This window comes from Macaca nemestrina, chromosome 15, assembly GCF_043159975.1.
Source record: "Macaca nemestrina isolate mMacNem1 chromosome 15, mMacNem.hap1, whole genome shotgun sequence".
Lineage (NCBI taxonomy): Eukaryota > Metazoa > Chordata > Mammalia > Primates > Cercopithecidae > Macaca > Macaca nemestrina.
The window spans coordinates 90,437,784-90,462,373 of record NC_092139.1 but is presented as its reverse complement, the minus strand read 5'-3'; the positions used below and the strand labels follow the sequence as shown (position 1 = coordinate 90,462,373).

Here is a 24,590-nt window from a genome sequence, read left to right as displayed (position 1 = left end):
GCCCCTCTCCACCACACCCTCATCCCGGACACCAAGTATCAGTCACTCAGCTCAGGAGACCCAGGCCCTGACTCAGGGAGAGAGGATGTGAGGGGTGGGGCACCAGGCTCCCCAGGACAGAGAAACCCGAGATGTGGCCCCCAGCTGGAAGCTGGGGCAGACTGGCTGTGGCAGCATTGTGTGTACCCCAGCAGGCCAGTACCCACACAGGGAGCCTCTGAAGCCCTTCACCTATGACCCTGGGAGAAGACCCCAGCCTTGGAGAATTGGCCTCACTGAAGGGGCCTGTACTGGCCCCACCTGGGATGTGCAAATGGGTCTCCTGAATCCTGGAGCCAGGTGTGGACTCACACATGACTGTCCCTAAATCACCATCTGCCCCATGGGCACACCCTGCCACCTGTTCTGTGCAAGGGCCCTGAGGCTGCCTCCTTGTGCCCAAGCCCTGCAGGTGCTGAAGCCCACACACACACACACACACACACACCCACTTACACACCCACACATACACATACCCACAATCACACACATTCACCCCCACACCCACACCCCTCCCACACAGTCACACTCACCCTCCCACACACACACCCAAACACAATCACACACATTCACACACGCACACCCCCTGCACTCACTCTCACACATACACCCACACACACATACCCAAACACAATCACACACACCCACACACACATACACACACACCCAAACACAATCACACACATTCACACACCCCCACACACCCCACTCACACACATACATACTCACACACGCAATCACACACGCATGCCCACACACTCACACACTCAAACACACACGCCTTCTCCAGGAGGGGCTGGCTGCCAAAGGCCACCCAGCTTCCTCCCACGTCTCACTCACAGTCCAATATTTGAGCAGACCTTGGAGTCAGCAGCAACAGTAGCGTGGGCAAAGGCCTGGGGGCCACAGGGAGTCTGGTGGCGAGAGAGGACCACAGCCAGCACAGTGACAGCCAGCCCCAGCCCCAGCCCCAGCAGCACCAGGCTGACCAAGGACCCACAGCCCTGGGCCACGGCTCTGTGGCCCAGGAGGAGAGGGGAGGCCGGTGGGCAGACACAGGGACAGATGGGTGGGCAGATGGATGGACAAGAAGATGCACAGATAGAATCAAAGGTAATTGGACAGATGGACAAATAGGTGGGGCCACAGATAGACAAGAAGATGGATCGACAGACAGGCCAGATTGCTGGACAGAGAGGACAGTAAGAGAAAGATGGTCAGATAGACAACGGGACAGAGATGGGCTTATAGATGGGTGGACAGGCAGGTCTGAAAAGCGGGCTGCCAGGTGAATGGGTAGACGGCTGGCAGCTGGCAGCTGTGGCGAGCTGCTGCCCTCCCCAGGTACACACTACAGAGTGGCCAAACTTATGCCTCAACTTCTAGTTTTCAGCTCCTGCTTGTTCCTGGCAGGAGGCCAGGCACCAAAGTGTCTGAAGGGAGTTTTCCTTCCCTAGAGGAGCCAGCTGCTGTGCTAACTCCCTCACTGCTGGTAGGTCCCAAGGCCCCACCTGCCACTCACCAGAGCCCAGGGTCACACTGTCCCAATGTGCAGGAGAACTTGGTGCCTGCTGCACTGTGGTTGTCAAGTGGGGGCAGAGCTCCCAGGAATCTCTGCACCATTCCCGGGGTTCCCAGCAGCTCCGGGAAAGCAGAGCTGGGGCTGCTCAACTATCTCCCCTGGATCCAGCAAGGCTGCCCCTCTCTGAGAGTGGAGCCCCACTCCCCAGCTCCCATCTCTATCCCCTAACCCTCTCTGCATGGCCCAGCACAGGCAATATCGAAGTGGAACTGAACAGAGACCGAGGGAGGGGGACAAAAGGTGGTGTCACTTAAAACTTGGGTTCAAGTCCCTATGCTTCTGCAGCCTGGTTTGGGTTCCACAACCCCCTAAGGATGACCAAGGGCTTCTCAGTCCGCAGAGAGGACAGGGGGACTTGACAGCATCAAACGCTGGTGACTACAAGACGTCCATGTGGGGAATGCAGACAGACCATGCCTCTAGCCCTTGGCAGGCACCTGGGACCATCCATCCCTGGGACTTGCTGTCCTGGAAATGCAGCGTGGGCCTCCAGGGAGGGAGGCTGTGCCGCCTAGGTGCCACGCCCAGCCTGCAGCTCTTACCCGCCCTGGCTGCGGGTCTGCTTCCCTGAATCCAAATCCGCTATTACTGTGCTGGCAGCGCAGCCTCTCTGGGGACACTGGCCTGGCCCTGTTCTCCCCAGCCCTCAGGGTGCCTAACCGGGAGGCAGCCAGGGGAGTGAGGACCCACTGAGGGGCTCTGTTGACCAGGCTCAGCAGGGGTGCAGGTGATGTGGGTTGGAATCCTTCACACGTGGCTCCTCCAGTCCTCCCCACTTCCTTCCCAGCTGAGCACTGCCTGCTCCAGATGTCTACACCTGGAGTCTGGGACGCCCAACTGGGCAGCAGAGAAACCTCAGTTTCAAACCACAGAGACAGACTGTGTCCTTACAGGCCACACAGCCTGCCAGGCCCCTATGTCCAGCCAGAGCCCCTGGTCAGCCTGGGCTGGAGTGGTTGTTTACAGGCAGACTGTTCCCACGGCTGCCTTTCGTAGTGGGGGCCTGTGGACGCCTCCTCCCAACCCGACCCGACTCCCAAGTCTCAGTGACTTTGCTCAACCAGGAGCCGAAGTGCATTCCTGGGCTCAGGCCAGCCCACCCACCCACCCACTACAGTCCTGGAAGCCCAGAGGCCAGGGCAGCAGGAACAGTGGAGACAGCAGCGGAGGGGACATCCCCCCTCCTCTCCCCACCACCCTGGTCAGGCAGAGGCCAGGGTGCAGGGACCGCCTGAGCAAAGGCCCAGGAAAAGGAATGCGTGTCATTCTGGTTTTGGACTGAGGCACAGCCAGGGAGGTCCCTGAATGTGCTTCCTCAGGAAATGATGGGGGAAGGGACAATGAGAATGAAGGAGAGGATTTAAGTCTCCCACCCCCACCAAGGTAGTCCTGGGCTGAGCCCCATGGGACCTGAAGAACCAGGGTGAACCCCACCAGTGCTTCGGGTCCAGGAAGCCTCATGGCCAGCTCCCACTTCTCTTGCTGCTGTGCAACCCAGAGCAAGGCCTGCCCCTCCAGCCTCAGTCTTCTCCCCTGCAAACGGGGCCACAGCCTTTCCTTTCAGGCCAAAATAAGGATTGAGGCCGCGTGCAGTGACTCATCCCTAAAGTAATCCCCAAAGTAATCCTAGCACTTTGGAGGCCAAGCTGGGAGGACTGCTTGAAGTCAGGAGTTTAAGACCAGCCTGGTCAACATAGTGAGACCCCATCTCTATTTGTTCAAATAAAATTTTTTAAAAAAATTAAATACATAAAATAAGGATTGAGGAGTGACGGGTACACCAGTTGAGCCCACCTCCATCTCACCCCTGGGGAGCCCCAGGGACACAGCCCTCCAGGGCTTAGACCCGGTGGTACTCAACTCCGCAGGCACAAAACCCTGTTTGTCTGTGGGCCCTTTGGTATCACCAGGTTTTCAGGGCTTCTAAAGGAGAGCCCCGACCTGGCTTCACCTGGGCCCTGGCCCCAGTGCCCCTGGTGATACCCAGATGCTGGGCTGTGATCACCGCCCCCCACCAGCCCACCTCCACCAGCCTTTCCCAGAACCCTGCCCCAGGTGTTGGAACGGTGCTCGGAGGAGGGAGCAGACCCCGAGGGAGGCCGGGAGGGGCTGCCAGTGGTGAAGGCTGCTGTGTCTAGCTGTTCCCTTCCAGACCCACTCCCTCTGGGCTGCGTCCCCAGCTGGTCCAAGCCCTGATCCCTGGAATCTGGGGACCTCTTCCCAATTGCTGTTCCCTGAAAACCAGGCCTCCCTCTGGAGAGGGTCACAAGCTTGGGTTTCACTCTGGGCTTATACTTGGAAACCCCCCAGGGGCTTGGCTCTGACTAAGATGTTTTCCTCTAGCGTGATGCCCAATTCCCATTCCTTGGAACTCAGCTTCACCTCCCGTGTCATTAGCAGGATGAGTTGGATGCCCATGGGTCTGAGAAGGTGCCCAGGTTCCCAGCATCAGCTGGCCACCCACTGCCTAAGAAAGCACCAGGGGCGCGGCACCCCCTGGTGGCTAGTCCTAGGTGTCACTGTGCAGCCCCAATAAGGGAGCACCTGGCCCCAAAGTCCAAGGGATCAGGGTGGGAAGGGGCAGGGGTTGGCATGGACCTTCCCCTGGTCCCTAGCCACGCACCTGGCTCTCCCCACGCTGAAGATACTGAGGCTAGTTCCAGCGACCGCAGTGTGAAGATCTCCGAATCCCACCTCTCCATTCCTCCCCAGCCAGATGGTTCCATTTCACACACAATACACTGAGGCCCAGAGAGTGGGGAGCCAGGCCAGGGAGGCCACCTGGAGCCTGACACAGTGGCCTCATTTATTGTGATGCTCTACCACTCACAGGGGACACCAAAGTCCCCTTCCTGGTCCTGGTGAGTATCTTGTCCCTGGATTGCTGGTCAGCTTTGTCCGCCCCAAGCACTCAGTAACCAGCAGGCTCCCCGCCTTTCCTGGAGTCCGAGGCAGCTGCCCAGCCACCAGGTGTGTGGACAATGGCTTGCACCACAGCGATGAAGGTGGATGCGATCTCAGTGTCATGGTGCCGGGTTTCCAGGGCTGCAGTCACTGCCTGGGGGTGGGAGGAGACAGGAAGCCTGAGCAGGGTTCCAGATGCCACCTGAACCATGCCTGTGTGGTCACAGGCCTCAGCCCAGGTGGTGCCATTTTGGGCCAGGTCATCAGGAAGAGCAGGTTGGGGCCTGCTGGGTCTCACTGGAGCAGGTGGCTTGGCCCTCATGGCACAGGCGCTCCAGATGGCCCAGGCACCAGAGAGAGGACACCAACCATTGTCCACTCCATGATGATCCAGGCCTCCAGTCCAGGATGCCCTGGGACCCCACACCGTGACTCAGTTTCTCCAACCCCCAGCGCACCTGGTCAATGTTTCTCTCCACTGTTGTGACGTTGGGTAGAAGCTGGTTGTGCAGCCGGGGCTCCTCCACGGCCCGCTTCACGTCATAGCCGAACCAGAGGTTGTAGATGATGGCCTGGGGCATGGGAGTGTGATCAGCATGGCCTGGGGGCTGTGCAGGGTGGCCAGCGCCAGGGAGAAAAGGGGTGACACATACCAGTGCAGTGGCCGTGGTGATCTGCGTGCCCCCAGAAGCTCCCACCACCATCCGGACCTGGCCGTCCTGGCCCACCATGATCGTTGGACACATGGACGAGAGCGGCTGCTTCCCTGTGGCCGACGGGAGAAGGCAGGGATGCTGGTTAGCTGCCTGCCCAGGACACCCCCCCTTCTCCACCCCAGCCCCCCACCCCCAGACCTCCACCCCATACCTGGCTGGATGAAATTGGCGGGTGAGGGGGGCACTCCAAACTGATTGGTGATGCTGGGAGAGCTGAAGTCATCCATTTCATCATTGAACAGGATCCCGCTGACTGGGGAGCGGACCTTGGAGCCAAAGCTACCGCCCAGCCAGGTCAGACAGCGCCTGACCTCGCCCGACCCAACCTGGGCTCAAACTTACTCCCTGAGAGGCCCAGGATAAGCTACCAAGGCCGGGCCTCAGTTTCCCACCAGGAAAAGGGGTGATGGAGCCACCTTACTGGATAAGTGGGCAGTCCCTGGACCACATGCCCCTGGCCCTGTCCCACCCAGGCGGCCCAGCAGCCCCTACTAGAGGTTGATGGTGCTGGTGGCGGACACAGCACTGCCGTCCTCTGCGACGACAGACAGGTGGGCAGTGCCCCCATCATCCGGTGTGTAGAACTCGGGTTTGTAGTAGGAGATCGGGTGAGTGGTATCATCAGAGATCTGGGCCCGGAGCTGGGCAGCGAAGAACTCGGAGGTCATGTTGCGGATCACCTGCCGAGACCCCAGAGCTGGCCTGAGGAGGTGGGGAGGGAGGGTGGGGAGGGGGCACAGGTCTCAGAAGGCCCCCGACTGTGGCTCTGACCACAACCCTCTGGCACCCACAGCCTTCCATGGCTCCCCAGGGCCCAAGGGCAGGCCCAGGACTTTGCATGACCAGTCTGACTCTCTGTCTCTGTCGCCTTCCAGCAACTCTGAATGTCTATCTGGCCCTCAGCCTCCAGACCCTTGCCGCATTCAATCACTCATTCACTCATGCAAAAATATATTTCTAGAGTTTGCACTGCATGCCTGGCACTGGAAAATCAACAGGGAACAGACACTTAGGTCCCTGCTCTCATGCCAAGAAAAACAAACGCACATGAGGAAAGTGCTGAAACCACAAACCAGGTAAGGGGAATTGAGAGGCATGAGGTATGGGTAGAGTGGTCAGGGAGGGCTTCTCGGAGGAGGCAACATGTGAAAAGAGCCTGGAATGCAGCCTTAATGGTCAGTGCAAAGGCCCTGAGGCAGGCGGTATAGGCTGGTAAGAGATAGGCAGAGAGTGAATGGGTTAGGGAGGAGAAGAATATGAAGATGCAGGCTGGGGCCCATCCCACAGGACCTCCTAGGTCCCATAATGGCTGGCTTTTGCTCTGTGCCACGCAGGCTTTGGGCAGAGGAATGAGCAGGCTGGGGAGTGTTTTCACAGGGTCCCTCTGGCAGTTGTGAGGGGGATAAAGATAAAGCCCAAAGGGGAGGCTGCGGGTATCAACCAGGCAAGAGATGATGGCCCGGGTGGGAGAAAGAGAAGAATTGAGGATGGCGCCAACTAGGGAGGCAAATCTTGCAGAGGGGGCAGGTTTGGGGACGGTCAGGAGCTTGCCTTTGGATGCTTCATCAGACCTGAAGAGCATGGGTGCATGTATAAGCATGGGTGCACCGGCAAGGGCGGGCTGAGGGATGAATATGGAGGTATTGACATTGAGAGGCTGCTGGATGCCACGAGCCTGGCCAAGGTCCCCAAGGCCGTGGCGAGGAGATGAGGAGGTGAAGGAGGAGACAGAGAGGATGGGCCCTGAAGGCTGAAGAAAATGCCTCAGGAGAGTTTCAGCAACACCCCCACAGATTAGCAATCGCAGGGCAAGGTGCTCTGTCTGAATCTGCCCCTAAGGAAACAGAAAGGCAAATAGGATGTGGGACATCTTCCAGACCACTGCCCTGGGCTTTAAAAATCAACAAAACAGGTCGAGCACTGTGGTTCACACCTGTAAGCCCAGCGCTTTGGGAGGCTGAGGTGGGAGGATCGTTTGAGCCCAGGAGTTTGAGACCAGTCTGGGCAATGTGGCAAGACCCTATCTCTAAAAAAAAATACAAAAATTAGCCAGGTTTGGTGGCATGTGCCTGTGGTCCCAGCTGCTTGTAGGGGCTGAAGTGGGAGGATTGCTTGAGCCCTGGAGGTTGAGGCTGCAGTGAGCTGAGATCACACCACTGCACTCCAACCTGGACGACAGAGACTCTGTGTCCAAACAAAAACACAAGAGAAACAAAACAGCCAAGGGAGCCTACTGTAGGTAAAGAGAAGGGACAGCAGGTTGTGTCACCCCAGCATCCTGCTGTGGTATGTTCAAGTCTCACTCTTGAGACACACCCTGAGGTGTGACATCAGCAACCTACTGTCAAATCCCTCAGAAAAACACGAATCCCAATAGACGTGGGTAGAGACGGAGAGAGAGGAAATCCAGCAGAAACGTCCACACTGCGGACTCTAGGGAAAGGGAACATTGACACTTGGACGGTTTGGGTTTTTTTTAACATTTTCGTAGGTGTGAAAATTTGCAAAATGAAAACTCAAGGAGAGTGTGGTGAGCTGTGTGAGATGCTGTTGAGTGGGGCCTGATGGGGAAACTGAGGCTGGATGTGGCAATCTGGTGGCATGGGGATACAGCAGGGGAGGGGACACCCTGAAGGGAGAGAGGACATAGCCCAGCCATGTTTGCTGTAAGGGGAGCAGAGGACAGAAGGAGGCAGCAGATGGAAGTTTCTAGAGCTACAAGAGCTGCCTTTCTTTCGGGAATAATCCGTTATAAAGAAGGAAATGGTCAGAGGCAGAGAGGAGCATTGTAGGAACAGTGCCCTGAGCCAGCAAGTGGACGGAAGAGCTGGCCTTAGCTAAAAGGGAGGGCAGAGGGACACACTGTAGTGGCCCTGTCCCCTCAGAGAGACAAGACACCAGGTCACTGGCTACAGCAGGAGTCAGAGGTGCAGAATGCTCATGGGGAAAGAGAAGACACCACCCGGGCAGCTGAGGCCCCTCCGGGGAGGTCCCTGGTCAGTGTGGAGGGGTCTGCAGGTCTGCCTGGGAATGCCAAGGACCCGAGTAGGTAAGGAGGGATGTGAGGATCCTCAGCGGGAAGGGATATGACAGGGTCTCACAGGGACCCAGCATGGAGCTCTCCCTTTCACCTGTCCTTCTCCTCATGCCCGAGGGCTGCAATGCCCCCATGCGTTCCTCATCTCAGCATTGAGCTCAAGAACCACAGCATGTGCAAAGCACTTGAGGTAGGAGTGTGGCCACTAATTCCCCACACTGTCAGTTCTGTGGGGCAGAGGCCAAGACCCGGGGTCACCGACCAGTCCATCTGAGCACACAGTAGGCCCGCAATCAAAGTTTGTGGCAGGAATGGATTCATAAAGCATATGTGAGGCTGCAGCCGCCCTGGGGAGCCCACCTGATGCCTCTACAGCAGGCCCCACGCCTAGAGTGGGCCAGCCTCTGCCCCTTACCTCAGTCACATCCACAAACTTGGGGTCCCCAAGCAGGGTCCTCTTGGCATAGGCAAACCGGAAAGCCTCTACGATGCGGTGGTACGTCAGGCCCTTCTGCTCCGGGGTCTCCACGCTCGCCCGGGAGAAGTTGTACCCTGGTTGATCAGAACCAGGTGCACGTTGCTGAGCCCCAGAGGATCTGAGGGACTCAGAGGGTGAACACCTTCCTCAGCCACTTTGCCCACCTCAAGGAGCATTTAATAACCAATAGCAGCAGCTGCTTCAGAAGGCTGTGGTGAGAGTGAAGTAAGGTGAAGGCTCCCCAACCTGGATCTCACGTCACGCATCAGCTCTGGCCACGAAATGACCAAGTGGCAGGGCCACCCACTGGACCAGGGATGCCCTCTGGACCAAGCCCTGCAGCCCTGAGCTCCTGTACCTCTCTCCGTCCTGATGACTCCTGTTCCTCCTCCAACCCTTGAGCATTGCCCACTTCAGCCCTGTGGCTCTGCACTGCCTCCTTCAGGACATGGTGAGCTGTGACACAGGAGCACTCCCTGGGAGCTCAGTGATGCAAAGACGTGGCATGGGGGCCAGCAGAGCTGCAGCAGGGGTGGGGCGTGTCATGGGTCCTACCACAGGGCTGTGGCACGACCACTCACCTTTAAGGATGTTGAGGATGAGGGCAAGCACGGGCCCGCTGAGCGGCGCGCTGGGCATGTACAGCACCGCATCTCCCAGGCTGATGTTCAGCGGATGCTCAATCAGCTCAGCGCGGTAGTTGTTCAGGTCCTCGGCTGTCACAATGCCCCCTGCAATGGGACAGCAGCTCGAATGGGCGCTGGGAAGGGGCTGCACCCTTGTGTGGAGGATGGAGCTGCACCAGTGGTGTTGGGGGCAGGCATGGCTGCACCATAGTGGTGGGGAAAAGCCTGAACCTACCAGGGAGGACAGAGTGCACTACTGGAGGCGTGGGACTGTGCCCTGGGAGGGGGCCACCGGCAACCTTGCCCCCTTGGGAACCTCACTCGCTCTTGAACTCCTGTCTCCCTGACACTGCTCACCACCCCACAGCTGGGCTGGGGCCACCTGCCCTCTGCCTGCTTGGCTTACTGGCTTCTTGTCTGCCTTCTCTCCTCTATGGCCAAACAGTGTTTTCTTTTTTCTTTTTTAGAGATAGGATCTTGCTCTGTCACCCAGGCTGGAGTGCAGTGGCTTAATCACAGCCTTGAACTCCTGGGCTCAAGTGATCCTTCCAGCAGATCCTCCCCAGTAGCTGAGGCTAAAGGTGGCACCACCACACTCAGCAAATTTTAATTTTGTTGTAGGGTCTTGCTGTATTTCTTTTCAGTATGCTTTGAATTTTTTGTTTTCTGGTTCCCCAGCCCCACCCCCACTATATTTATGTAGAGTGTCAATATGTTTTTTGTAGTCTCACTATGTTGCCCAGGCTTGTCATGGACTTCTGGCCTCAACTTCTACCTCAGCCTCCCAAAGTGTTGGGATTACAGGTGTGAGACACCAAGCTTGGCCTCAGAGGGCCTTTTCTTTCTTTTTTTTTTTTTTTTTTTTTTGAGACGGAGTATCTGTGGAGTGCAGTGGTGCAATCTTGGCTCACTGCAACCTCAGCCTCCCGGGTTCTAGCAATTCTCCTGCCGTGGCCTCCCAAGTAGCTGGGATTAAAGGCACAACCCACCATGCCCGACTAATTTTGTATTTTTAGTAGAGACAGGGTTTCACCATGTTGGCCAGACTGGTCTTGAACTCCTGACGTCAGGTGATCCACCTGCCTCAGCCTCCCAAAGTGCTGGGATTACAGACGTGAGCCACCGCGCCCAGCTCAGAGGGCCTTTTCTAAGTGGAGAATTCCTGCCGGTGTCCCTGCTGCTTGGCCTCTTCTCCTCACGATGAATGGATAGAGGGAGGGAGGCTCTTAATTCTCCAGGAGTCAGCTCCAGACAGACAGGGTATTGGCTAATTTCCAGCCTCAGTGGTAAAGGTCGACACACTAGTCATCCTTCTCCACGAAACAGTGACAAAAATTACCTGAAGAAAGTCACAGCCAAGCTCCAGGCCCCTGCCCCACAAAGCCCCTTCCCCACGCCTCTCTCAAGGTGACCCTCATCCCTTGTAACCCTCCTGGTGAATCAAAGCCCCCTCTCCCTGGGCCTTAGCCCAGCTGCTCCTCTGCTAGGAATCCCTTCCTTTCTCTGCCTAACAAAGTTATCTGCAGCCCAGCCACCACCTCCTCCAAGTCCTCCTGGATCTTCAGGCCGTATTCTAGTGCTTCCCTAGCCCTGGCTCTTGCCTACACCTGCATTTACCCCACCAGGGACTTGCTCTCCTGGACCGCAAGGCCTCTCTTGGCTTTGACATACCCAGGAGCTGTGAACCCACATGGCCGGCCACTGACCCTCCTCCACCAGGAACTTCCTGCAGGCTCAGGCAGGACAGGAAGACCCCAGGGCTCGGGGCCACAGCTCAGGGTTTCCACTGCAGGGTTCCTCACCCAGGCCCCTGAGGTTACCCACTCACCGGCTGCCTGGATGTCCTTCACAATCTGGGCCGTGAGGCTGCCATTGTAGAAGGCCTGGGCACCCTCGATGGCCAGCGTCTCGTAGGTGTCAGCCAGCCGCGGCAGGGTCAGTCTCTCCCCCTCCCGAAGCACCTTTCCATCCCGGCAGAACACCTCACTGGGGCAGAGGGGGCTCACGTGAGGAAGCAGGTGGGATGGACTCAGCTAGACCACCCCCCACACCTGCCCACACAGGAGAACGGAGCAAAGCAGGGGCAGCACCTGTCACAGGTGGGTGGCCCCGTCACTCAGCGCTCGTCCTCCCAGTGTCCCTTCCGGGAGCCTCCTAGTGTCCCTTGCCACTCAGGACACACGGCCAGCCACAGTGGCCACTGGGACCCCACCTCAGAATGTGTCCCCACACGTGGTGGGAAGGGTCTGCATCTCCTCAGCCCATTATCAGTGCGGGGTCCTGAAGGCAGAGGGCCGCTCCACTGCTGCTAGGGGCCTGCAGGGTCCTTGGGCTGTGCCTGCACTGCCTGTGTCAGGGGGCCGCACCCACAGACATACCACAAGACAGGCTGCTGCTCGATGACGGTCCGCTTGTTTTCCAGGGCTGCTGCCAAGCCCTTGCCCACGGGGAAGCCCTGGCGGGCCAGCTGGATGCTGGGCCGGAAGAGGCGAGCCCAGGGCAGCCGCCCATGCCGCTGGTGCGCCAGCTCATAGCCTCGGATCTCCCCGGGCACCGCCACTGACAGCCCCCCTGGGGAGAGAGAGCTACAGTTAGTGGCCCTGAGTAGGGGACATCAGAATCTCTCACAGGCAGCATCCCAGGCACATTCCCTGACTCATTTTACAGATGGGTCAATGAGGCTTAGGACGAAAGATATTTTTTTTTTCTTTTTTGAGATGGGGTCTTGCCATCTTTCCCAGCCTGGTCTCAAACTCCTGGACTCAAGTAATTCTCCCACCTCAGCCTCCCAAGCAGCTGAGATTCCAGGAGTGAACCACCACACCCAGCAGAAGGGGATGTTTAAGGTCATATCTGGGCTCAGCAGGCAGGAGAGTACATGGACCAGGGATGTCTGAGGAGGGCACAGGAGGGGAAGCAGTAGCATGCAACTGGGTTTTGCTGTCCCAGGATGAGGTGTCTGTGCAGGTGCTTGCATGTCTAAAATCCTGTGCCAGGCCACATCCCCTCCCATCTCACTGACCACAAGCCCTTATCCTGTAACACTTGTGGGCTCCACCAGAATGTGCCAAAGCAAGAGCAGGTCCTGCCCAACCCAGGTCAAGCACAGGCCACCCTCAAGAATCAGCCAGCCCCAAGAAAGGGCTCTCTTCCTCTTTTCAACTGCTCCAGAGGCAAGACCTGAGCCTTAACCTCCGTCCTGTCCCCTCTCCCAGCCTCAGTTTCCCCATCCAACTATAAGGGTTTTTTGTTTGTTTTGAGACAGAGTCTCACTCTGTTGCCCCAGCTGGAGTGGAGTGGTGCAATCACGGCTCACTGCAGCCTTGGTTTTCCAGGCTCAAGCGATCCTCCCACCTCAGCCTCAGAAGTACCTGAGACTATAGACACACCCCACCACATGTGGCTTTTTTTGGGGGGGAGATAGAGTTTCACTCTTGTTGCCCAGGCTGGAGTGCAATGGCACAATCTTGGCTCACTCCAACCTCCACCCCCCGAGTTCAAATAATTCTCCTGCCTCAGCCTCCCAAGTAGCTGGGATTACAGGCATGTACCACCACGCCTTGCTATTTTTTGTAATTTTAGTAGAGACAGGTTTCACCAGGTTCGTCAGGCTGGTCCTGAATTCCTAACATCAGGTGATCCACCCCGCTCAGCCTCTCAAAGTTCTGTGATTACAGGCGTGAGCCACCACACCGAGCCTAATTTTTTATTGTTTATTTTTTTGTAGAGACAGGGGTCTTGCTATGTTGCCAAGACTGGTCTCAAACTCCTGGCCTCAAGTGATCCTCCCACCTCAGCATCCCGACATACTGGGACTACAGGTGCACCCAGCCTATAAGGGGTTTTGCCTTCCAGTTCTGACTTTCGAGGAGGTCACTGGAAACAGACCCCTGGGCCTGCTTCCCCCCGAGCCTCACTGACCATATGTACACTATAGACACTGACCCTTTGCCCAGAAAGATACAACCGTGGCCTCTGCGCCCAGGTATTTTCCTGCTCTCGCCAGAGATGACGGGGGCCATTTGGCTACTCCCAGGCTTGGTGGCTGTGGCTCTAGAACTACCTCTCCCACCCTGAAGCCTGGCACAAGTTTCCAAGAGCCAGTGGTTTCAATTCTTAGAAGCTGCACACATACATCCTGGAAGGTCTGACACCCAGCACATGATTCCTTCCCCCTTGAAGTTAGACAGAACTTCTTTTTTTTTCTTTTTTCTTTCTTTTTTTTTTTTTTTTTTTGAGACAGTCTTGCTGTGTGTCCCAGACTGGAGTTCAGTGGCATGATCTCAGCTCACTGCAACCTCCGCCTCCTCGGTTCAAGTAACTCTCCTGCCTCAGCCTCCCAAGTAGCTGGGATTACAGGCACATGCCAGCACGCCGGGCTAATTTTTGTATTTTTAGTAGAGATGGGGTTTCGCCATGTTGGCAAGGCTGGTTTCAAACTCCTGACCTCAGGTAATCCACCCACCTCAGCTTTCCAAGGTGTTGGGATGACAGGCATGAGCCACCGCACCGCAGGCCCAGTCAAGACAGCAGTTCTAATGTTTGACAGCAGAGCGGGGTGACAATGCTTAGCAACAGTATTTTGTATATTTCAAAGTAACTGGAAGAGAAGACTATGGTGCTAACAAACAGGAATGAAAAATACTCAAGGTGGCCGGGCGCGGTGGCTCAAGCCTGTAATCCCAGCACTTTGGGAGGCCGAGACGGGTGGATCACGAGGTCAGGAGATCGAGACCATCCTGGCTAACACAGTGAAACCCCGTCTCTACTAAAAATACAAAAAAACTTAGCCGGGCGAGGTGGCAGGCGCCTGTAGTCCCAGCTACTCGGGAGGCTGAGGCAGGAGAATGGCGTGAACCCGGGAGGCGGAGCTTGCAGTGAGCTGAGATCCGGCCAATGCACTCCAGCCTGGGTGACAGAACGAGACTTCGTCTCAAAAAAAAAAAAGAAAAATACTCAAGGTGATGGAGACCCCAAATACCCTGCCTTGATCACCATACACTATGCATGTAACAAGCACTCACATGTACCCATAAGTATAGAAAATATCATGTATCAATATCAGAAAAAAATCTTCTCCTGACCTCACTCCAATCAGGCTGTCATGCCACTACACTTGCCAAGCTCTCCGGCGACCCCCACACTGCCAGACCCAGTGCCCCCTCTCAGCTTTACTAGGCTCATCACTCTCCCTGAGAGCCACCCCTGCATCCCAGCACCTGGCTCCACCCGTGTGTCCCCCGCCTGCCATCCTAGCTCCTGCTCTGCCCTCTGTCTTTGCTCTCTCTCCTGGTGGTCTGCCTGACATCTGAGCTTCAGCCTCCATTTAAGCACTGACAACTGCCAAATTGACCTGCTGGCCTGGACTGCTCCTCAAATCGCCAGACCTGAGTATCTACCTGCCTGCTCGAAGAAAGCATCTCAAACTTAAACGTGCCCAAAACCGAGCTCCTGAGTGTCCACGCAGACCTGCTTCCTGAGAGCCCTGCCTGTCTCCGTTAGGGTCACCCCATCCTTCCAGGTACAGACAAAGGATCTGGGGTCCTCGGGGACTCCCTACACCATCATCACACCCAACCCATCCTCAAATCCACAGGCTCCACTTCCAAGTGTGTCTGTCCAGTGTCAGCCACTTCCCACCAGGGTCTCCATGAATTACTGCAGTGACCTCCGGACAGGTCCCCACAGGCTCCCTGTCCCTTACACAGCAACCCAAGGGGTCCACAGGTCAGATACATCCCCCTCCACTCACACACTCCACAGGCCCCCACTTCTTTGAGACAAGAGGCAGAGGCTTCACCATGACCTAAGAGATCCCACACAACCTGGGCCGTTCCCCTCGGGTCAATTGCTGCAGCCTCCCCAGCTCCCCACAGGGCTCTGTCCCTGCCCATCACACCTGGATCACTTGGTCTTCCCCCAGACACCACAAAGCTCCCCTGACCCCACCCCTTCCTCTGGGTCTTTGCTCAAATATCCCCTCCCTGACTAGGTCACCCTCCACAGAATCCCAGATTTTGAGGCCCCCCAGGTCTGTTTTTCCACAGCCCGTAACACACCCACACCTGCCTAGTTTCTCCTTCCCACCTGGAATGTCACAGATTTCATCTGCCATCTTTGTTTTTCACCCCAGCTTCAGGAACAACACCCGATTCTTTAAGAGATGCTCAATACATTCTAGTTAAAGAAACGATTTCAGGCCGGGCGCGGTGGCTCAAGCCTGTAATCCCAGCACTTTAGAAGGCCGAGAAGGGCGGATCACGAGGTCAGGAGATCGAGACCATTATGGCTAACCCGGTGAAACCTCGTCTCTACTAAAAAAATACAAAAAACTAGCCGGGCGAGATGGTGGGCGCCTGTAGTCCCAGCTACTCGGGAGGCTGAGGCAGGAGAATGGCATAAACCCGGGAGGCGGAGCTTGCAGTGAGCTGAGATCCGGCCACTGCACTCCAGCCTGGGCCACAGAGCCAGACTCCGTCTCAAAAAAAAAAAAAAAAAAAAAGGCTGGGCGCGGTGGCTCAAGCCTGTAATCCCAGCACTTTGGGAGGCCGAGACGGGCGGATCACAAGGTCAGGAGATCGAGACCATCCTGGCTAACACAGTGAAACCCCGCCTCTACTAAAAAATACAAAAAACTAGCCGGGCAAGGTGGCGGGCGCCTGTAGTCCCAGCTACTCGGGAGGCTGAGGCAGGAGAATGGCGTAAACCCGGGGGGCAGAGCTTGCAGTGAGCTGAGATCCAGCCACTGCACTCCAGCCTGGGCGACAGAGCGAGACTCCGTCGCAAAAAAAAAAAAAAAAAAAAAAGAAATGATTCCAAGCATCCACAAGGTACCAAGCCTATGATTCCTGCATTCTCTTACCCTGAGCAACTTCATGTCTACAGATGCTGAGTTTCTTAATGAGTATTAAAAAAATGAAAGATTGGTTGGTGCAGTAGCTCACACCTGTAATTCCAGCACTTTGGAAGGCCGAGGGCAGGCGGGGGGAGCAGATCATGAGGTCAGGAGTTCGAGACCAACCTGGGCAACATAGTGAAACCCCCTCTCTACTAAAAATAGAAAAAATTGGCCGGGCATGGTGGCGGGAACCTGTAATCCCAGCTATGGGAGGCTGAGGCAGGAGAATCACTTGAAACTGGGAGGCGGAGGTTGCAGTGAGCAGAGATTGCACCACTGCACTCTAGTCTGGGCAACAGGAGTGAGACTCCATCTCAAAAAAAAAAAAAAAAAAAAAAAAAATCAAAGATTGAGTATGTTGTAGAAGACTCCAAAGGGCACCACCCAGGATCCTCACCTGAGGTCTAAGACTTGCTATGGTGAGTGTGCCCTGCCCCTCCATCCTCCAACTTTTTTTTTTTTTTGAGACCGAGCTTCGCTCTTGTTGCCCAGGCTGGAGTACAGTGGCATGATCTCGGCTCACTGTAACCTCCACCTCCCGGGTTCAAGCGATTCTCCTGCCTTAGACTCCTGAGTAGCTGGGATTACAGGCCCATGCCAACATGCCTGGCTAATTATTATGCTTTTAGTAGAGACAGGGTTTCACTATGTTGGCCAGGATGGTCTTGAACTCCTGACCCAGGTGATCCACCCGCCTCAGCCTCCCAGAGTGCTGGGATTACAAGCGTGAGCCACCACATCCAGCATTTTTTTTTTTTTTTTGACAGGGTCTTGTTTTGTTGCCCAAGCTAGAGTGCAGTGGTACAATCATGGCTCACTGCAGCCTCAACCTCATGGGCTCAAGTGATCCTCCCACCTCAGCCTCCCGAGGAGCTGGGACCATAGACACATACCACCACACCTGGCTAATTTTTTTTTTTTTCATTTTTTGTAGAGACGGAGTCTTGCTACGTTGCCCAGGCTGGTCTCAAACTCCTGGGCTGATGCAGTCCTCCTGACTTGGCCTCCTTAAGTACTAGGATTATAGGCATGAGCTGTTGAGACCCACCCAATCTTCCAATTTTTAATCTCATAATATATTGTGCCTCCTTTGAGGATGGACAGTGGCTTCCTGGATGGACAGTGGCTTCCCCTCAGGTACCTGGGGAATTTGGGGGCCTCCTCTCCACTGAAGACCAGATTAGAAAAGAGAGACTCCACCTCACACTCTAGAGCCCCATCCCCACAAATGAACAAATAAGTGAATGGGATGCCTGTTGAAAAGGCAGGGTATAGACAGCTTGGGTTCAATTTTAACTTCACCACCTCCCAGCTGTATGACTTCAGCTGATTTTCATGACCTCTCTGGGCCTCAGCATCTGCACCCTGTAAAATGGGAACCCACATAGCATCCCCTACCCCAAAGGAGCAGGGAGGGGTGTGAGGGACTCATGGATGAAAAGCACAGAGCAGAGCGTGGGCCCCAGTGAGCCCTGGTCCATAAGGTCTGCTAGTGTAATAATTATTCTCTGTGTGCTGCACAGGGTGGCCCCGGAGGCCTTAGCAGAAATAACAGAAGTTCCCAGCCCTTTACCCTGGTGATGATGGTCCTGACCACTCATTGTGGGAGGATGCTATGGGGCCAGGAAGGGATGGAGGTGCTAGAACTGCCCCTGGACCCTGACAGGGCCAGGATCCTGTGGGCAAGGCCCCTTCCCAGTGGCCCAGCTGGCTCTGCACCCACGCCCCAAGCTTGCAGGACAGCTTACCATTCTGGGACTGCTGTGAGCTGTTGAACATGCTGGCAAAGGCCAGCCTGGGGGCCACCTCGCGGGCGTTGATGACCTCAGCTTTTCCTAGAAGGAGAAGCAGGTAGGCAGGCAGACCCACCCAAACTCTTTATGCCGCGTGAGCCCAGGGACCACCCAGCTGTGCCGCGGCCCAACCCACACCCCCTGCCCCTCTCCCTCGCCTCTCCCAAGGCACTCACGCGTGGTGCTGTTGTAGATGGTGAGGAACAGGCCGCCCCCGATGCCCATGCTGTGGGCATTCATGAGCCCCATACACAACAGGGCTGCAATGGCTGCATCCACCGCAGAGCCACCGTCCCGCAGTGCGTCCCTGCCATGTGGCACATAAAGATGTGAGAACCTGCAGGCTTCCATCCTGGCCCCACATTCACACCCTGCTGCCCACCTGCCTAACGGAGGATGGAAGAGAAGTCCATTCGAGTTTTGGGGTTTTTGTTTTTAGTTTCTTTCTTTTTCTTTTTCTTTTTTTTTTTTTTTTGAGGCAGAATCTTGCTCTGTTGCCAGGCCTGAGTGCAGTGGCACTATCTCAGCTCACTGCAACCTCTGCCTCCTGGGTTCAAGCCATTCTCCTGCCTCAGCCTCCCGAGTAGCTGGGACTACAGGCACACGCCACCACCCCTGGCTAATTTTTATATTTTTAGGAGAGATGGGGTTTCACTATGTTGGCCAGGATGGTCTCCATCTCTTGAGCTCATGATCCACCCACCTTGTCGCCTTTTTTTTTTTTTTTTTGTCTCTCTTTGTTGCTCAGGCTAGAGTGCAGTGGTGTGATCTCAGATCACAGCAGCCTCAATCTCCTGGGCTCAATTGACCCTCCCACCTCAGCCTCCCAAGTAGCTGGGACTATAGGCACATGCCACCATGCACAGCCAATTTTGTTTGTTTGTGTGTTTTGTAAAGATCGGATTTTGCCATGTTGCCCAGGCTGGTCAAGAACTCCTGGGTTCAAATAATCCACCCACCTTGGCCTCCCAAAGTGCTGGTATTACAGGTGTGAGCCACTGTGCCTGGCCTTTGTTTTATAAGACAGAGTCTCACCTTGTCACCAGGATGAAGTGCAGTGGCATCGTCATGGCTCAGTGCAGCCTTGACCTCCTGGGCTCAAGTAATCCTCCCACTTCAGTCTCCTGAGTAGCTGGGACTACAGGTAAGAACCACCATGGCTGGCAATTTTTTGTCTTTTTGTAGAGATAGGGTCTTTCTATGTTGCCCAGGCTGGTCTTGAACTCATGGTCTAAAGCAATCCTATCGCCTCAACCTCCCGAAGTGCTGGGATTACAGTTTCCTCTTTTTCTTTTTTCTTTTTTTTTCTAAGATAGAGTTTCACTCAGTCACCCAGGCTGGAGTGCAGTGGCGTGATCTTAGCTCACTGCAACCTCCGCCTCCTGGGTTCAAGCAATTCTCCTGCCTCAGCCTCCTGCGTAGCTGGGATTACAGGTGCATTCCACCACGCCCAGCTAACTATTTTGTAATTTTAATAGGGACGGAGTTTCACCATGTTGGCCAGGCTGGTCTCGAACTCGTGACTTTGGGTGGTCTGCCCGCCTCAGCCTCCCAAAATGCTGGGGTTACAGGTGTGAACCACCTCGCCCAGATAGTTTCCTCTTTTTCAAGCAAACAAATGTACATGACTTTTATAATTGGTACAAAAAGGGAAATTGCTATATTTTATTAATAACTTTTTTTTTTTTTTCCGGCTAGAGATGGTGGCTTACACCTATAATCTCAACACTTTGGGAGGCCAAGGTGGAGGATCACTTGAGGCCAGGAGTTCAAGACCAGCCTGGGCAATATAGTTAGACCTCATCTCTACAAAACAGTCTTTTTTAATTAGTCAGGTGTGATGCACACCTGTAGTCCTAGTGACTCAGGAGGCTGAGGTGGAAAGATGGCTTAAGCCCAAGAGCTCAAGGCTGCAGTGAGCTATGATCATGCCGCTGCACTCCAGTCTGGGTGACAGAACAAGACCCTATCTCAAAATATCAAAAACATAAGATATTTTCTGTTTAAGTCTTTGTATATAACATGAGATAGGAGTCTAAAATAGAATAAAACAGTAGAGGCCAGGCACCATGGCTCACAGCTATAATCCCAGTACTTTAGGAATCTGAGGCAGGGGGATCACTTAAACCCAAGAGTTTGAACTGCAGTGGGCAATGATCGCTCCCCTACACTCCAGCCTGGGTGACAGAGTAAGACTCCACCTTAAAAAAAAAAAATAAGCCAGGCGTGGTGGCTCACACCTGTAATCCCAACACTTTGGGAGACCCAAGTGGGTGGATCCCCTGAGGTCAGGAGTTCGAGACCAGCCTGACCAACATGGTGAAACCCTGTCTCTACTAAAAACACCATAATTAAGCCAGGTGTGGTGGCTCATGCCTGTAATCCCAGCACTTTGAGAGGCAGAGGCAGGTGGATCATGAGGTCAGGAGTTCAAGACCAGCCTGGCCAACATAGTGAAATCCTGTCTCTACTAAAAATACAAAAATTAGCCGGGCATGGTGGCATAAGCCTGTAGTCCCAGCTACTGTGGAGGCTGAGGCAGGAGAATCACTTGAATCCGGGAGGTGGAGGTTGCAGTAAGCCAAGATCGCACCACTGCCCTCCAGCCTGGGTGACAGAGTGAGACTCTGTCTCAGAAAAAGAAACACACACACACACACACACACACACACACACACACACACACAAATTAGCTAGGTGTGGTGGCACATGCCTGTAATCCCAGCTACTTGGGAGGCTTAGACATGAGAATCACTTGAACTTGGGAGGCAGAGGTTGCAGTTAACTGAGATTGCACCACTGCACTCCAGCCTGGTGACAAAGCGAGACTGTCCATCTCTAAATAAATTGATATATGAAGAAATAAGTAAAAATAACAACCAAACAATACAACAGTAGAGTTTATCCAAAGAGAAAGAGACTCTTAGAACTGAGAAAAGGGGCGCTGTTTGGCTCTAGGACACCCAAACCCTGCTCTCGGAGTCACCGTCCCCTTCCCAGAGGCTACTGAGAGAGTCCAAGCAAAGCTTACATGTGGGGAAACTAAGTCTCAGAGGGGTGAAGGTATTGCTCAGGTCCACTTGCCCAGTTTTCATGGCCCATGCCCCCATGCCCTGCCCCACTCACCTCCCAATCTCCGAGCACTGCTTGGCATCTGCAGCCACAGCAGCCCTAGTGTACACGTGGTTGTCAGGTTCCTTGGAGGCCGAGGGCAGCCAGAGACAGAGGCCAACAATGACCAGCACCAGGACCACGGCCAGCAGGCCCAGCACCACTAACCTCTTCTTCATGGCTCTGCTGCACCCACAGGGTAAGGAGCAGGGTCAGGTCCAGCCTCATACATTCCCTGGTCCCTCCCCAACAGGGTACAGTCGAAAGTCAGGCCTCAGAAACACAGGCCCAGTGTCTCCTTCCCACTTCCCAGAACTCGTGCAGGCTGTCCGGCCCCTAGACCTTTGCCCAGGCCATGCCCTCTGTCAGAAGCTCTGGGCCTCATCTCTGCCCTCCCAAATCCTCCCTGCTTATCTTCAGAGTCCATCCTGGTAAGAACCCCATCTCCAGCAGGGGCCCTTCCTGGGAGCCCCCATATTTCCACACCCCTCTTTCTGCAGGGCCTTGCCTACCTTCTCACAGTGGCTGAGCCTCCACTGCTTAGGGAGAAGCTCTGGTAGGGACGGGCCTGGCCTGGTTTCTCTTGTGTCCCCCACCTCAGCCCAGAGTCTGGCACTGTCCAGGAGTCTCCTGAGGACCCTCCACCCCACCTGGAGCATGGGGTTTAGCTTCCATAGTACCCACAATCAGAGTACCCCACAGATTCACTGCCACGGAGCCAGGACTTACTGTCCAGCAGCAGACGGGGGCACCAAGCCTTGCCTGGGGTGTTGGCCGCGAAAGATGGGAGGATTTGGTGGAAACAGCTGAGGAAATAACCAGGGTCTCCCTCACACTCTGCAGGAGCATGTAGCCACAGAATCTTCTTCAGAGACTCTCTGGTCAGGCAGCCTTCTCATTCTCCTAAAGGTCAAGAAGGTTACCTGAAGCGCGCGTAGCCCAGTCCTTTCTGGGGGACTCCGTGTGACCTCCCTCTGCCTCTAGCTGATTTCTCTGGTCTCCAGTTGAACTCTGGAGGCAAAGAGGCTGTCAGTAACACATTTGTTTCCATGAATTCTCTCAGCATATCTCCCAGGCACAGCTCAAAGAGGGTTTTGCACAGAGCAGGGCACGCAGGAGACAGGGCATTCCTGCACAAGCCCAGGATGTGCATGTGGTAAGCATGGCAAAGGGGGCTCAGGGAGCATAGCTAGCCTGCCCTGCTCTGAGGCTGGACTTGCCACTCACCTGCCGTGGGGCCTCAGGCAAATCAATGAACCATCCAGTCTGGATGACGGCAGCACCTCACTTGCCTTGCTGCTGAGAGTGTTGTGAATAGAGTAGGTTAGACTGTGGGAAGGGCTTGGTGAATGGTGGCTGTGATTATTATCATGGCTGCATTGGGGACACCCCCAGGAGGCCTGAGGGGCACAGGTCTCTTGCTCACTGTATGTCCCCTGTGGACTCCCTTCCGGGCTGTGCAGTGAGGTGCAGCAGTGACCCTTGGGAAGTCTCATGGCTATGGCAGTAGGTGACAGGTATGACCCCAACAGCGAAGAGGGATGTGGTGACAGAGGTAGGGGGTTCCCCCTCCCACACTCAGTTTCCCACAAAGTGCAGTGTCTGCCAGCAAGCCCCTCCAATGAGCCCCAAGCTGGGTTCCCCTCCACTCCACCCTGTCCCAGGGCAGAGCATCTGACCTCAGAGCCAGACACACTGTCCCAGAGGTGGTCTAGGAATGGAGCCCCTGTGCCCTCCCCACATACAGGGAACATCCAAATGCCATCGTGGAAGGGTGGCCACCTCCCCAGGCTTGGCAGGCCTGGGGCCAATAGTGTGAAACATTTGACCGCCTCCCAGCCCTGGATGCAGACACCAAGAGCAGAGGGGACTGGGAGTAGTCAAGCAGCAGCGCACCACCCCACATCCCCAGCAGAATCCGAAGCAGCCCCTCATCCCCACCGTGACCACCACAGCCTGAATCCAGGTGCCACTTGTTTCTGACCTGAACTCCCTCAGAGCCCCTGCCTGCACTCCCTCCCTCCAACATCACCTGCCCTTCAGTCTTCCAGAAAGCAGCTAGAGGGCTCTGTCTGTCCAGCTACAGAACAGGTCCTGCCTCCTCCCTGCCCCATGGGACAGCTCACACCCTTCACCAGGCCTGACAGCCCTCTTGCCACTCCAACACCCTGGGTCCCAGCAGGGAGTCTGGGACAGGGTTAAGGGTTCCTGATAGAAACACCGATTCCTGGAGGTCCAAGGAGACTCAGGAGCTGGACCAGCAAAGTGCAGTATCCATTATGGACACAGAACATTCCTATCACATGGCCAGATGCAGGGGCTTGTGCCTATAATCCCAGCACTTTGGGAGGCAGAAGCAGGTGGATCACCTGAGGTGAAGAGTTTGAGACCAGCCTGGCCAACATGGTGAAACCCCCGTCTCCACTAAAAATACAAAAAATTAGCTGGGTATGGTGGCAGGTGCCTGTAATACCAGCTATTCGGGAGCTGAGGCAGGAGAATTGCTTGAACCTGGGGGGCAGAAGTTGCAGTGAGGCAAGATTGCACCACTGCACTCCAGCTTGGGCAACAACAGTGAAACTCCATCTCAAAAAAAAAAGCAAAAAACAAAACAAAACAAACGGACATTTCCACCACATGTCATGGGGCGGGGGCCTGGCCTGGTCGGTGCCCCCATCCTAGCATGACAACCCCCTGCACCAAGGAAGCTACCCAGTCCCGTCCACTGGGCCGGGTCATGCTGAGTGCCCTGGAAGGCATGGCCTCATCTCTCCCAGGCTCAGGGTCATGAGCTGAGCCCCCCCATCAGGGTCCTGGGGTGGCCCAACCATGACCCAGCCTCCCCTGTCTGTTAATCTGTCTACCCAAAGGCCCAAGCAGGCTCCTGGAGGAGCAGGGGACACCCAGCCAGGCTCAGACTGCCAGGAAGCATGGGGAGGGGAGTAGGCAGTGCTGGGCCCTGTCACTTCCTCCCAGGGCAGGTTAGCAAGGGAGGTTGGGCCCAGCCTCCCACAGGCAGATGTCCCCAGCTCGGAGGAAGACACCCTGCTGAGGCCCTGGGCTTCCATTTCCCATCCCTCCACCCTCAAGACTCACTGAAAGAATGTCTAAGCCCAGAGGGCTGGCTGTCACCCAAACAGTGTGAGAGCTGCACACCCTAGGGGAAACTGAGGCTAGAAAGTAAGTCAGTTGCCATGGTTGGCCTCAAACCCAGATCCCCTTCCTTGTGACCCTGATGGGCTTACCTGAGGCTTGGGGACAGTGGGGGCCCAGGAGAGCACCTCTTCCTCAGAAGACAGTTCTGGGCTGCACCCGCTGGGGAGGAAGAGACAGACTTGTCTGCCTGGGAAAGTCCCGGCCACAGAACTGGCTGGGCTCCCCCACTCTCCAGAGTGGCTCAGAGCCA

The 24,590-nt window shown here is 55.5% G+C and overlaps 1 protein-coding gene across 17 annotated transcripts in view; it reads right to left on the bottom strand.

The window, feature by feature from the left end:
* Positions 1-4,377: 4,377 nt before the first annotated feature.
* Positions 4,378-24,590, bottom strand: part of LOC105498497 (gamma-glutamyltransferase 1) — a 42,979-nt gene continuing 22,766 nt past the window's right edge. For 6 of the 17 annotated variants that reach the window (XM_071080116.1, XM_071080121.1, XM_071080119.1 and 3 more), the window contains exons 2-15: positions 24,430-24,499; positions 22,412-22,480; positions 21,914-22,195; positions 21,200-21,370; positions 18,250-18,380; positions 18,029-18,115; positions 11,761-11,953; positions 11,211-11,368; positions 9,338-9,487; positions 8,694-8,830; positions 5,734-5,921; positions 5,393-5,520; positions 4,984-5,291; positions 4,378-4,679 (exon numbers count right to left, since the gene is read on the bottom strand). In XM_071080116.1, coding sequence (XP_070936217.1) covers positions 4,533-4,679; positions 4,984-5,291; positions 5,393-5,520; positions 5,734-5,921; positions 8,694-8,830; positions 9,338-9,487; positions 11,211-11,368; positions 11,761-11,953; positions 18,029-18,115; positions 18,250-18,380; positions 21,200-21,363 — 1,791 coding nt within the window. In that variant the 5' untranslated portion in view covers positions 21,364-21,370; positions 21,914-22,195; positions 22,412-22,480; positions 24,430-24,499 and the 3' untranslated portion in view covers positions 4,378-4,532. Of the gene's footprint in view, positions 4,680-4,983; positions 5,292-5,392; positions 5,521-5,733; positions 5,944-8,693; positions 8,831-9,337; positions 9,488-11,210; positions 11,369-11,760; positions 11,954-18,028; positions 18,116-18,249; positions 18,381-21,199; positions 21,371-21,913; positions 22,196-22,411; positions 22,484-24,429; positions 24,500-24,590 lie in introns of those variants that run through there. The other 11 variants (XM_071080126.1, XM_071080123.1, XM_071080125.1 and 8 more) reach the window with 7 other exon arrangements.